At 39.7% G+C, this 14,652-nt stretch overlaps 1 protein-coding gene across 4 annotated transcripts in view; it reads left to right on the top strand.

Annotated features, from left to right (window-relative positions):
- The window catches only part of zmp:0000000755 (phosphofurin acidic cluster sorting protein 2), a 53,932-nt gene extending 41,049 nt beyond the window's left edge, over positions 1–12,883 (top strand). The window contains exons 10-25 of one of the 4 annotated variants that reach the window (XM_058059242.1): positions 195–288; positions 1,852–1,935; positions 2,831–2,958; positions 3,096–3,228; positions 3,314–3,418; positions 3,514–3,620; positions 4,746–4,900; positions 4,987–5,097; positions 5,617–5,719; positions 7,025–7,057; positions 8,985–9,027; positions 9,118–9,160; positions 10,392–10,530; positions 10,625–10,848; positions 11,991–12,104; positions 12,173–12,883. In XM_058059242.1, coding sequence (XP_057915225.1) covers positions 195–288; positions 1,852–1,935; positions 2,831–2,958; positions 3,096–3,228; positions 3,314–3,418; positions 3,514–3,620; positions 4,746–4,900; positions 4,987–5,097; positions 5,617–5,719; positions 7,025–7,057; positions 8,985–9,027; positions 9,118–9,160; positions 10,392–10,530; positions 10,625–10,848; positions 11,991–12,104; positions 12,173–12,288 — 1,732 coding nt within the window. In that variant the 3' untranslated portion in view covers positions 12,289–12,883. Of the gene's footprint in view, positions 1–194; positions 289–1,851; positions 1,936–2,830; positions 2,959–3,095; positions 3,229–3,313; positions 3,419–3,513; positions 3,621–4,745; positions 4,901–4,983; positions 5,098–5,616; positions 5,720–7,024; positions 7,058–8,984; positions 9,028–9,117; positions 9,161–10,391; positions 10,531–10,624; positions 10,849–11,990; positions 12,105–12,172 lie in introns of all 4 variants that reach the window. The other 3 variants (XM_058059241.1, XM_058059245.1, XM_058059243.1) reach the window with 3 other exon arrangements.
- The last annotated feature ends 1,769 nt before the right edge of the window (positions 12,884–14,652 follow it).

Below are 14,652 nucleotides of genomic sequence, written 5' to 3'. Positions count from 1 at the left end.
CATGCTCAATGTGTGGCATGTCTGGCGAGTATGCCGGCCTTTCGAGGAACTGGTTTCTGGCCCCTCAAATAATTAAAGTGCGCATTTAGGAGTGAGCTCTGTTTTGTCCTTCTGACTTCATCAGTGAATTGGCTATTTATTATTCCCTTCATGAAACTTTTATCATACTGACGTTGTAATCTTTTGGTTTCCAGACCATTTTTTGAGGGAATGTCTCACTCCAGCTCCCAGACAGAGATCGGAAGCCTACACAGCCAAAGAAGCCAACAGAGGGACACGTTATATGCTGTAAGTTGGTCAGCAGGCACTTCATTATTATAGTAATAGCAAACTGTTCTGGTTTCTCTCAGTCCTTCTGTTTAGCCATAAAGCTCTTCCTCCTGCTGGTGCTGCATAGGATCATATAGTTAAAGTGTTATGTAAAGTCATTGCCCCCCTGGCAGTGTATAAATGCCTCGTAGCCCTCTTGCCTCCAACGGACCAGGGATTCCCAAGAACCATGCTAAAAATTCTCGGAATGGGGTGGTCTGCCCGGCAGCCCCCCACTGCTGCTGGATATCACGGGGGGGTTGCTGCCCTTACCCTATTTGCCCCTCTAGTATTTATAGAGACTGACGCCATATGACCTCTACAACATCAACACACGCACAGACACAAATATGCTCTCAGGCTCAGAGACAAGATTGGATGGAGCATTCTCTGAACTCCTACTGCCAGATTTATGACCTGTTGGAAACAAAAAGGACTGAGGACGAGGGAGAGAGAGAGAGACATGTTGTGTCTGACTTTGAGAGAGTGAGGGCCAGGGTGGGCTGGTTATAAATATATTGGAATCCATTTTAGCTTGTACAAAAGAACTCCGAACATTCCAGGATGTATCAGTCGACCATTTTGTCAAATAAATGTCTCCAGTTAAAGTTGGTGCACACAATGGAAAATGTTTGGTGTCATAGTATAGAAGATGAACTTAAACACTCCATCAAGTAAGCTGGAGCATATTAGGAGTCTTTACTCGTTGATCAAATATTATTTGTTAGTTCAGGTGCAATGTATAAATGGGGGCATTGCAGAGTAAGTTCTGATACTATATTTTGTAATATTAAAGTCAGAATATTATGAGAATAAAGTCAGAATATTCCAAGATAAAAGGTACACTGAGAAAGTTGCACTATTTGTAATGTGTCATGTAAAAAGAAAAAGTTCATACCAATAATATGTTTTGTCAACAATAACACAAAGCTGATATTTTTTTCTCCCATGTGTGTCCCCCGCGTCCATAGAATTCCACTAATGTGATCATTAGTATATAATTTCCAGCAAGATGACCAATTTTCCCCACAGAATTTTCCTCATTGAATCCATCTATTAACCTCCAATCAGGTTTAAGAACAACCAATGATTGTGTGCGTTACGTTTTTTGTGCAGTGACTAAATCCCGATTAAATTGCCTAAATTGTCGGCACTGTTTTTTCTGTGACCAAGTCTTGTTCCACTCCAATTCGTCCATTTTATTTTTCAAATTTAATACATTGTTACATTATTAAAATGGCATTTTGTTTGGGAGGGACTGAACTTGTGACCTGTAAGGATGCAACGAAACGAAACCTGTGACTTCGGACTGGACTCCATCTGTCATGCTTTGACTTCACTTGGACTTCTTTGCCTCGAGACTTGAGATTAAAAACTTGAGGATTACCTGAGACTCGCTTCCACCATCACGATATTGACATATCGTCCGACGTCACTGACTTCCACTGTGTACCGCTAATCTTGTGTGCATTTCTGTTCATCACCAAAGTGAACTCAACAATGTTCACTTTTCAATTCTGAGTGAGTGTCTTTACCCCTCAGAGTGGAGACTTTCTCACTGTGGACAGATGTAAAGTGCAAGGGGCTTGCTATCAAGAGGACAGCGTCAAAGACACAACCAGTGGGGTATGTTTTTACTACAGCGCTTATTTTGCTTTAATGTCCCTTGAGCATTTCACCCCCTTAACCTTGAAACTGGAGTGCCCGTTCCCTCCCATGGGTCTTAGGGTTTGCCGGGAAGAAACTAAGAAGGGCGGGGTACGCAAGAGCAGGAATGGATCTACTGTCAGAAATGATTAATTCCACCAGTTAATCAACAAATATAGGATTCGATTTTGTTGGTTGGTCAGGTTTGTTGCTTACAGAAAGGCTCTCATAATTAACAATAAAATTGTACCGACTGTCATTGTCTGTTGTATTAATTTGGATTACATTGAAATTTTGACAAACAGATCTATTTATTCTGCTAACTGAAAAATTATATTTTTATTGAAACATTCAGTGTCAGAGAAGATTCAATTTCACTTGAAATCACCTTATTGCAACCTGGGTGTTCTGTTTTATGGTACATACACATATCATAATCAATTGGAGGATGCCTGGTGGGCAACATTGTGGTCATCTAAGCAATTTATACTTGCAGTTGTCTCAGCAGTAGAATTGAAAGAAACTCAAATCAGAAGATTTGGCCCAGAAGAGTTGACAAATGGGAATTTATTGCAGGGTGTTGTCCCGCCAAAAGTGTTTATTTCTCCTTGGCCTTCCATCTGAGTGCAGTGTAGTCATCCCTTCGCTTTGCTCCACTAACCCTCCTTTAATATATTTGAATTACAGCAGTTTTTCTCCTTGTCGCCTAGACCACATCCTTCTTCTTCTTCCACAACTTGTTCCTTCTCAAATGCTGACTACAGATGCGTTACAAGATACAGAACAGTAACTGGGGCTGGTTGTGATGAACCCCTGATGAACTGTTCTCTACAATCCCCTTGGCTCATCGTTGCGTTATTGCTTTTTGTATCAGGAGCCAGAGACGAATGACAGTGGGCCAGGTCTAGGGGAGGTGAGCAACTGGGATGTCAACACTGAACGGATGACTAGCACTGTTGGCAAACTTTGCAAGACAGAGTCCCAAAACCACATGTCTCCGAGGTACACTGCCGAGCGCAACATCTGGATTTGTGCATGCAACATCCTTCGAAATTCACAGCATCGCTATTGCATGCATACGTTCCAGCTGCATATGTATATCTTCCTGGTAAAGTTCATGTTCTTAATAATATTTTCAGTAAAATGGAGAACAAGCTGCAGAGGCGTCCGCGCAGCACCTCCATGAAAGACAGACAGAATTCCAAGGCTCAAAGTGACCGCACCAGCAGCATAGACAGCGAGTGCTCTCCAGAGTCGCGACTCATCGCACAGGTAAACGACTCAATTTAAGCTAACAGTGATGAGATGCTGTTTTTTTTTTTTCTAACTCCACGATCTTCACTGACGTGTCCAAAAGGTCCCCAGGAAGTCTGTGTATGACCAATTGAACCAGATCCTCATCTCTGACGAGCGCTTACCCGAAAGCATCATTCTCATCAACACCATGGAGTGGCAAGGACAGGTATGTGTTTGTCATGAATACACGCCAGCAGGTTTTCTTAGTTTTCTTACACTCAACAGGGCTTCAGTTGTTTTCTTTTCTATGTTTCTCTGTAGTACGTTGCTGAGTTGCTTCATGAACAGGCCCAGCCCATCGTGTCCACCTGCTCGGCTGCGGATGTCCAGGCCGCCTTCAACACCATTGTTACTCGGATCCAGAGATTGTGAGTCACACTCATGTCTACTGATACTCAAATAAATAATGGCTGTGGCGAAAAGGTAATCAAAGTTACCGTCTTGTAGTGCACTGGCGAACATCTCTGTCAGGTACTTAGATAGCTGTTATCTTCCAGCAACCTGTGGCGGTGAAGCCAGACTGTCTCAGCCTGCTGTTCTGCTTCTCTTAAACTAAGTTTTCTCTGTATTTTGGTTTTGCGGTCAAGTTGTTCACTCTAGGGCCGTGACATGGACAGTAATAAGTAGTTGTTTTGTTGTGGGATTGACTTTCAAATATTGTTTTCGGCAGTAACCACCAATGTTTGAACATGATTACCATAGCAGTCCAAAAGTATGGACACACTTACTCATGTTTAATGAGAAGCTGTGTCCGAACTTTTCACTGGTTTTGTCCCACTTTACTCTATATTTTATACAATTCATTCACTCTGAAATGAATTAAGATCAGCTAAAATTACACTTCCAAAATAAATGAGAATACAAAGATAAACACTTTCCATGAGACCATAAGGACATTTACAGGAAGGTAGCAGAGATGAGGATGCTGAGGTTCTCATTGGGAGTGACCAGGATGGACAGGATCAGGAATGAGTACATCAGAGGGACATTACATGTTAGAGGCCTTGGAGATAAAGTCAGAGAGGCCAGACTGAGATGGTTGGGACATGTCCAGAGGAGAGATAGTGAATATATTGGTAGAAGGATGCTACCTTTAGAGCTGCCAAATAGGAGGCGTAGAGGAAGACCAAAGAGGAGGTTTATGGATGTAGTGAAGGAGGACATGAGGGTGGTTGGTGTGAGAGAGACAGATGCAGAAGACAGGGTTGGATGGAGGAGATTGATTTGCTGTGGCGACCCCTGAAGGGAAAAGCCCAAAGAGAAAGAAGTGTTTCCCCATGCAATTAATAACCTTGTTATCTCCTTTTGCAGAAAAAAATATTAATATCTCATGACAAGTAATGACTTGCAGCCAGGAGTATTTTGTGGTGACCTGAGCCTGCCAAAATTATGTTGTAGAAACATAACAAATACATTTCCTACAGAGAGATACAAGGAAAACAATTGCAAAATTGCTTTTTATATATGGCTTCCCGTTCTTCCATCCTTTGCAGTTGTAACTGCAATGCACAGACTCCGCCCACAATGAAAGTGGCGGTAGCAGGTGACCAGAGTTACCTCAGCACCATCCTGAGGTTCTTCGTGGAACAACTAGCAAACAAGACACCCGACTGGCTCAGTTACATACGCTTCTTGGTCATCCCTATTGGTAAGTAATCATTATTATTATGACACACATCATCTTATTATAGCGAGCAACATATTTCAACATTTCTCTTGGCAATTCTCAAGCAGGCTCTCATCCTCTGGCTAAGTACGTGGCCACATTTGACAGCAAGTTTAATAGCATCTTTATGGACACAGCATGGAGGGAGCTGTTCTGCAGGACGGAACGGCCCGCCTCAGGTAGGACACAACTCACGTACATACTCATGGTCTGCAGGGATGTGCCCTTATGGTATCTGGCTGCAACGCACACCAGCGTGTCAAAACCAAAGAAATGGGGGTCAGAGCACGGGTCAGGGCCTGAAGGATGGAAATATTTTTTTTTCCCCCCCATTTGTGATAGATAGCTCCAGCCTGCTTTGGAGTAAGGACTGTTTCTGCTTCACAGCACAGCTACTCCACCCTGTTCCCTCTCTGGGGCTGCATAATAAGATTAACAGGCTCAACATTGAACTCAAATGTTGAATGAGAAAGCTTGAAAAATTGAAACCAAATGCTGTGCTTTGTTACCTCATTATGAGATCATATGTTTGTGGGATTCCCCCTCACTTTTTAGTCGTCTTTTCATTGCACCTGAACCCAGTGTATGAAACAACAAGATGCCATAAAGAATGTTTGCTCAGTGGTTAGAAAATCAATCATAGTCTTTCTGAGTGCAACACATTATTTACCACAGTGTTTTTTCTTTGCTCGCTGCAGATAACATTGATGTAGCAGGCCGTGTTGTTCAATATCTGGCCGGTGCTAATGTGTCCCACCAGTTTCCCATCTCTGAAGCCATGCTCACCTACAAACAGAAAAGGTAAAGTCAGAATTGTTGCATTCTTTTCTGTTGTTTGTGGACACGCATGTATGTTTCTGTTGTTGCCTGGCAACTAAGCATGTATGCGTCTGATTGATTTCCAAACTGGATGATAATCATATGATAATAATGCTTCTTTTTAATCCTCTCAGTAATATTAGACAACCATTCTCCACTATACATTACATACAGTACACCGGCACAATGTAATATAATCGAATGCAAGAGATAGACTGATATTCTGCCTTTATGAAGATAATAGTGTGCGTAATAATAAACATATAGTAATCCCGTTTATCATGGTTGGTTCCAGTGTCCATGATAAGTGAATTTCTGTGAAGTAGGTTGCTTATAAATGTAACATTGTGGTAGTTAAGAGCATAGAAAGTTTGTTTACAATCTTCAAAATACATTTTTTAATATTAATAGAGCCCTCTAGACATGAAATAACACCCCCATAGTCAATTGGACGCTTACACTCATATTACATAATGTAGTATACATAAGAGAAAATAAAGCCGTTTAAAACATAAATAGTGCTCAGGATGCTGAGTGGGGAGTGGACAGGAAGTGACGTGCAATAAAAGCCTGTTGTTCCGGCAATCGAGTCTGGTGCTCTGGTGTCTCACCAAATATCACAGTGACATTAATAACAGTGCAGAGTACTACATATCACCACAGTGTCCTTGAATGTGTCTTCTGAATGCCCTGTATTTTTTATTTTTGTTAACCAGGCCCTTATGCTTGAAATTGCTTGCTTTAGGCAAAAAACAAAACAAAACAGTATGATTAATTAATGAATTTTAACCCGTGATATCGTGAAGCTGTGAAATTCCAAACGCGAAGTGGTGCGGGATTACTGGACAGTATTTCGAAATGAATACCTCTCTGACAGCGTTGTTGTCTTCATAAAGGCAGAACATTTGATACAGCTCTGGCATTGGATCCCATTAGACTGTGCAGGTGTAGCTGATTAAAGATTGAAGTGCACAGCATGCAAACACTGCATCAGTCATGAATGAACACACACGTCAAGGTTGCTGTATTGTCTTCTGAAATTCAGCAATTAGTGTTTTTTCAATGCGGAGACATCTGCATGTTCATTTCCAATCAAAGTTGTAGCAAAGAGTTCTGATAATGAATTGCGGCTGACAGCCCAGTTGTTGCATTTGCATGTTATTTTTCGTTCTCTCTTCTATGTGAAGAGTGGCTTCCTTGTTAGTCACAAGGTTCCAAATACAACACAGTTTAACACTGTTTGCATTCCTTCTTCCCCCTTTTCCCATTTTTTTATTTGCATTCAAGGAAAAGAAGTTTGTATTTTGATTTTTACATCAGGTATCTAATTTAATTCTTGTTTCGTTTTCCCTTTTTTATTCTCCTCACCGCCATCTGCTGTGTCTAACACTCCTTTTCCCATTTTGATACTCATTCTGCACGACCAGTATGGGTTTTGTGTGACTTAACAGTGTCCTGCGTGTTGTTGCTGTGACGATTTGCCTAACAACCTTGAAATGATCCCATATACTGACTGAGTCAGCACAAAAAAGGTACACTATTTGGACAAAATACTTGGTACACACTCCAAATTCATGTATTAGGTCTTTCCGGTAGCATGGAAGTTGGTATACTGCAACTGGTGGACCATCACCACATTATGTTAAATTTTCACTTCCTGTAGGTGTAATTCAGGGGTCTCAAACTCAACTTGGGGACCACTGGAGGTAGAGTTTGGGTAAGGTTGGGCTGCATCAAATATAAGATAAGATATGCCTTTATTCGTCCCTCAGTGGGGAAATTTGCATTGCACAGCAGCAAGAGTACAGAAACAGTTAAGCAGTACAAAATACACAATATAGAAAAATAAACAATATAAACAACCCAAGTATTAACAAATCAACAATTTTGCCCAGAGTTATATACAAATACAGTATGCAGATAATATGAAATGAACTATATGACCAGTCTATGTCTATGAGATCTTATGAGTTAATATGAGGCATTATAGAAATACGTCACTTGGAACTTAATATATTGCACTTAGAGCCTTAATATTGCACATGGAGCTTGATCAGATATTGCACAGTGAATGGATTCACTCTGGAATCACGTTTCAATACCACCGAGAGCTATCATGAGCCTGAGCTATGGTAGGCCATAAGTGATTACAAATATAGGTCATAAATATAATAATACATCCAATAATGTAGCACTCGTTGGTGGTCAATGATGGCTCAGAGGTGCTTCAGCAGCTTCCTGGTTGTTAGCCTGTATTCTTATAGGAAAGTTGCAGGAGTTCTTATGAAATGTACTTCTGCCACCTGGTGGCTGTTTTCACCCAACGTGCTTTCTTCTTCTCTCTCTCTGTCGTCACCTGTTGGTTGGAAAAAACTTACATAATACATATTTGATAGAATGAGTTCAGCATTTTCAGTGGCTAAATGAACTAAAACACAAATGTAATACATTCAGAAATGAATTCAAAGACATATGATGTGTAGTACTCTACACTGGTCCCTAGGTGTCACTAATGTTACTGTAATGTTCGGTGAGAGACATAATCGCTCGACTTCTCAGTCCATTCACTTCCTTGAAACAAGTTCACTAAAAACTGAAGCGCCGCTGACCATCTTGTGGGATTGAATATCGCCACAGTGTATGACTATAAATCGCCCAAGCTATGCAGGTCCCACTTTGTCGTTACGAAGGGGACCACTTTATGAGGGGGCTGTGAGGTTGAGACCCCTGATTGGTGTATTGGCTTTGTGTCTCTGTACTCTTTTCCATACAGCTGGTATATTGTCACAAAGCAAAGTGTGTTCATATTGCAAGCATGATGGGGATTGAGATGCTCCCCACTGAGTATTTGATGGTTCACTTTGTGGGTACTGTGATGGAACAGAATACAACAGTAGTCATTTGTGCTTGTTCTTACCATTGCTATAACCATAAAGGCTGTTATAATTGCACGTATTGTTTGAAGCGCTTGATGGAGTCATACGTAGAACTGAATTGGAACGTAGCCACAGAGGTCCACACAAGAACAACCCTCCTATGAAACTTTGGTTGTAAGGAGCGGTCCACTCATTCATCTCATAAACCCCCGAGGTGACCCCATTCCACCCCCAAAGCCAAGTCATGTGCCATTTCTGCTGCGATGGGGCATGGTGCCATCTTCCCTCCAGGACCACTGCGTAGTGTTGCAGGGTTCCAAACCGCCTCGCCTCGCCTTGCTAACTTCCTCTTCATTCTCTTCCCCTCACAGCCCGGACGAGGACTCCTGTCAGAAATTTGTGCCATTTATTGGGGTAGGTTTTTTTTTTATCAAAATGCCAGCCAATTGAGATAACTAGATAGCTTTTATTAATAACCAGTGAAAATATTTGCTATACTTGCAGGTTGTGAAAGTCGGGATTGTGGAGCAAAGTCTGTCAACCTCAGGTAAGGCAGTTTTTATTAGCACACACAATGTATAATCAATGTAATGTAATGTATAATCTATAATACTGGAAATGCATGAATTCTGTCAAGAACATTCAATTATTCTAGGCTGAGTCGTTCAAGAAAATTTTTAATATATATTTACAGTGCAGTTGTCCCTCGTTTAGCGTGATTACAGTTCCAGACCTGACCGAATTTCATATTTATTAATAAATGGAATATTTTCATAGTTATGGTATAGAAAACAATAACAATCTTATTAGTACCGTTTTTTTAACATTATTAGAGCCCACTAGAAATGAAATAACACCCCTATAATCAACTTTACATTTGTATTTCCAAATATAGTAGAAATAATCTAAGGTAACATAGACCCACACGTTAGTAGTCCCTTTTTTATGGCTCCAACAGTAGACTGTGTTACCATTGTACTGTTGTGTTACGATGTGGGATCATTTAAACCTGCAATAATAAAGATGGCTGTTCAGGCGATCACATCTGACGCTTGTCTCACTGAAGAATTACTGACACCCAGTGGCCGATGTAGAATACTGCATTCACCATTTGAATGCTTATTCTGCCTTGTATTTTAGTTCATTTAGTCAAAGACAGCTGGGGTAGGCTCCAGCATGCCTACCACCATTGTGAGAATGTTTAATTTAGGCCACTTTTCAACCACTGTGCCGCGGCACACTAGTGTGCCTTGAGAAATTGTCAGATGTGCCGTGAGGAATTATCCAATATCACTTTTTATAATTAACATTTATTAATCATCATTTGCAAATATTGCAATATGTCAATATCCACTTATACATGGACCCAAATATTCCAATTGCATTTGGTTTATTTGCTCAAACGGAAAGAATTGAACAGGGATGGAATATTTCTTTAACCAATCCGATTGAGGTATCTTGTACCCGCTCAAACGGAAAGTTTTTTTTTTTTTTTGCGTTTTTCTTCTTCTGTACTTTATTGGCGGTTGGCAAGCAGCTTTCGTGTGCATTAGCGCCATCTGTGGAACAGAATCTAAACCCTTCTATACGCCATTCATAAGTCCATAAGTCAAAAGAAAATATATATCTATATAAAACATGTACCGAGTTGAATTATGAAATATTAGCAAGATTGAATTTGATCCTTTCCTGGTTAAATTTATCATATCGCATGCTCAGATATGACGTAACGCAAGATGTGCTTCTACGACCTGTAAGATCATATGTCATATTCACAGTGGATTCTGATGATGCAATGGGGGGCAACACAAGCATCTTGGCCTCCCCCACTCCCCCATCGGCTGGTCCGTACGGGAAGGAGATTGGGGGAACGCCCCCACAGTCGCCCTCTGTGTCCACTGCCCTTTCCGGAGCTGGGTAAGACACAACACAATAAAGTGATTGAGGTTCTCCTGTTGCGTGAGCAGATAGTCAATGTTTGTTTGGGTTTTTTTTTCTGTTGTTTTTGCAGTTCTCCGTGTTCTGGCAGTGAAGTGATGGGCCTGCAGGTGGACTACTGGACATGGCAAGGACCGGAGAAGAAGAAAGAGGGAGAGAAGCGAGACGTGGGACTGAAAAACACTCTGAAGAGTAACTTCCGCTCCCTCCAGGTCAGCCGTCTGCCATGCGGGGGGGAACTCACCCCTCCACCCAGTATGGCCATGACTGTGGTCACCAAGGAGAAGAACAAGAAAGGTACATTATGGGGATGTCGTGACATAATTAATACAGAAATAAAAATTCCAAAAGTTCCAAGCAATGTACACAAGCATTAGGACAGTTTTTATTTTCCTGTATTATTTTGACTTTATTCTCTTGAAAATAAAATTACTACTATTTTCTAACATTATGACTATTTTTGTAAAATTAGCATTTTTCTTGTAATATATTCAACTTATTTTTTAATATTATGTTTTTCTTATTGTAAAATTACTATGTTATATTTTATTTATTTGTGTGAAAATAACCATATTTGTAATATACTTTTTTTGGGACATGATTCTTATGAAATTACAACATTATTCTAGTAAATGTACTCTATCTTTTAATATTATTACTTTTTTATTGTATTCTATTTTAATATAATAGCTAAATTCATGTACATTTTTTTAAATCCTCGTACATATATGTTAGGACTGTAAAATTGTCATAATGGAATATTTTGACTTGCAACTAGAATTGCAACAATATTCAAGTAAAATTGCTATGTGAATATTATGATTTTTTTACTTTATTCTTTTGAAAATAAAATGACTAGTATTTTCATATAACATATAACATTATGACTATTTTTGTAAAATTAGCGTTTTTCTTGTAATATATTCAACTTAATTCTTAATATTATGATTTTCTTATTGTAAAATTACTATGTCATATTTTATTTATTTGTGTGAAAATAACCATATTTGTAATATACTTTTTTGGGACATGATTCTCATGAAATTACAACATTATTCTAGTAAATGTACTCTATTCTTTTAATATTATGACTTTTTTTATTGTATTCTATTTTAATATAATAGCTAAATTCATGTACATTTTTTTAAATTCTTGTATATGTTAGGACTGTAAACTTGTCACAATGGAATATTTTGACTTGCAACTAGAATTGCAACAATATTCAAGTAAAATTGCGATATGAATATTATGATTTTATTTTTGGAAACATTTAGGGTTTTTTTCTTTTAATATTTGCATATATTTTTGTTAATGTTGGGAATTTATTCCTATAATATTACAATTTTAATGTTAGAACATCTTGCTTTATTCTTGTAATATTTCCGCCCTAAAGCTTGGGAGGGATAATGAAATGTTCCGAACCCTGCTCCTCTTTCCAGTTATATTCCTGAGCAAGAAGACTAAGGAGAAAGAGCTGGACTCTAAGAGCCAAGTGATTGATGGAATCAGCAGGTTGATCTGCACAGCCAAGCACCAGCACACGATGCTGAGAGGTACAACACCGCCCCCTGGTGCTTTCAGTCTGTTATAGCACGCCGTTGATTTGATTCATCTCTTCCAGTCAGTATCGACGGAGTGGAGTGGAACGATGTCAAGTTTTTCCAGCTTGCTGCCCAGTGGCCAACTCACGTCAAGCACTTCCCGGTGGGAATCTTCGGTTACACCAAACCCGTGTGACCCCGGCGTCCATCCCCTCGGAAAAGCCGGATTCTTCTGCTCTGCACTTGTCTCAACCAGACGCTCCACAGAATTTGAGGGAAAGCCAATGGGCACGCGGGAGTAACAGTTTTCCTGTGGAAATCTTACTTGCGTCACATCCACGTGTTCAATACACAACACAATGTTTTGTCCTTCTGATGGTTTTCATGTTGTTGGCTGTTGCTTTCCTTTCTTTTTTTACACTACAAAAAAAAAAGAACAAGTACTATTTTGTAAGATTCATGCTCCCGCCTTGAGGTCACCAGAGATCTTTGACAATTTGCCACATGTGGATAATGGCAGCTATGTTTGCACTTTGTTTTTTTTTTTGTTATTAACATGTTATTATTTCTGTGAAATCCTACATTTATTGTTACTCTATAGAAGATGGAGGAGTGTGATGGTGATGTGCAGTGGCGTGTGTGAGATTTTATTTTATTATTTTTTTTAAAGGCCGTTTTTCGTCTTTTGGACTGTTGCTGTGAATCTTGATATAAAAAGCCTCTGTTTTTTTTGTTTTTTTTTAATTCCTTTCTCCAAATTGTCACTGAAAACAATACAGGACTTGTTTTTTCACTCAGAATATTTTGTAAAGAAGCTATAATAATTTATAGCTGACTCATATTTCGAAACACTCCAATGATGTCATTCTGTGTAAGTCCGGAAGACTTAATGACATAATGACTCAGAAACAGGGTAACTTTAAATTCACAGCAGCTCAATGCCAAATTAGCTTGCACTGTTTCTAAGCCCTGATATACATTTATTGACATCCACCGTCTCGGAGCTCCATACGTTGCAAATAGTGGCTCGTGAAAATGTGCAGTGTTGTGCCAAAGTCAAGTGTGTGTGTTTTACGGCCCCACCGACATGATGCATTCGGGGTCAAGTGTTAGCACTACTGAAAATGGAACAATCAGTATATAAAGTTGGCTGTCGGTGCAAAAAAAATAATGTTGAGGTAGCTCGATTGGTGTTGGTGTGACTGGTGGAAACATGCTTTGATATTATTATTACATTATAATAATTATTATTATTATATTATTAGCGCCCAGTGGAATTGCAAATTAGTTCCCAGATGTCCGAATCACTGCCTGTGTGTGTCCTATACGTGCGTTGGTACTCCCCGACTAGTGTTACGTGAAACTTGCGCAATAGGAAAACCTTTGGACAAACGGCCTTCTTCTGTGTGTTGTGGCTTTTTTTTTTTTTTAAGAGTGAAAAGCTTTGTTAGGTTGGCTTGTTTTTTTAAAGTATTGTATATAAATATATACAAGATGTATTATGATTTGCAAATCGCCCTTGGATGAAATTGAAAGCACAAATAGCTAACCTTTTTATTTCTTGTCCAAAAGAAATGCCAAATTGAGTATGTTATTATATGTGGTTTCTCCTACATTTCCCGTACTTTGTAATGCACTTTTTCAATGTGGTTTTACACACACTTTGGGGACACAGTTTTGGTTTTAGGTGTGCCGTGTTGTATGTTCTTTTTTCAAATGTAAACCACTACCTATAGACGTGTAAGGCTGTTTCCTGGAGATGTTATGTCGATGACATCAAGCTCCTTATGGAGCCTGAACACATCTGTTACTTACCCCTTATGCCACTTTTTCATTTTTGTAGCTACCACACCCTCTTGCATTTTAAGAGGGGTCACTATCTTGTCCTGGCTGGGAGATTGACGCCCCTTTCACACTGCCGGCTCAGTAGTAAGAACATACAGACGGAGGTGGTATCAGAGCTGGAACAGAGGCGGGATGCTGTTGTGTTGAAGGTTATTGTGTGTAGTTGACTGGTTTCTGCATATAATGCACCGATGTGCTGTTCCTGCTCTGATGCATCTATTTTGCAGGTGTGTGTGTGTGTGTGAGAGAAAGAGGCTCAACCGGCCCCCCATAGATGATGGAACTATGGCTGTGAAGTGTTTAGTGAGGGAAATGATCAAGTGATTTAGCTTTTTAAAAATACTAAAAACGGGCATTGTGTCGTGTGTTCCCATGTATTTGACCCAAAAGTTTGGCTTTGCCCTAAATCTCGCCGTAGCATGGGGGGGTGTTTCACAAGGCAGGGCCAGTGAGCGGCCATGCTGCGTTATCAGCACTTCTTGCATGGGAAAAAAAAGATGCCAGCACGCCATCTCATTGGTCCTGTCACCTGAGATGCCACCCAGTGTCTTTGCACAATCCCTATTTTAAAAGGACGTGACAGTATTTTTAAATTTACCACTAAATAATATGGGTTACTGCATGTTTTACTATAGTTGTAAATATGTTTTGGATTTTTATATTTTTTTTCTTTCCATGCTCTCACAAGCAGTTGTGTTTAATAAAATTTGTAACC

The sequence above is a fragment of the Doryrhamphus excisus genome, chromosome 20 (assembly GCF_030265055.1).
Source record: "Doryrhamphus excisus isolate RoL2022-K1 chromosome 20, RoL_Dexc_1.0, whole genome shotgun sequence".
NCBI lineage: Eukaryota > Metazoa > Chordata > Actinopteri > Syngnathiformes > Syngnathidae > Doryrhamphus > Doryrhamphus excisus.
Note: the sequence above shows the minus strand (reverse complement) of the source record. Positions and strands in the feature narration are given on the sequence as shown.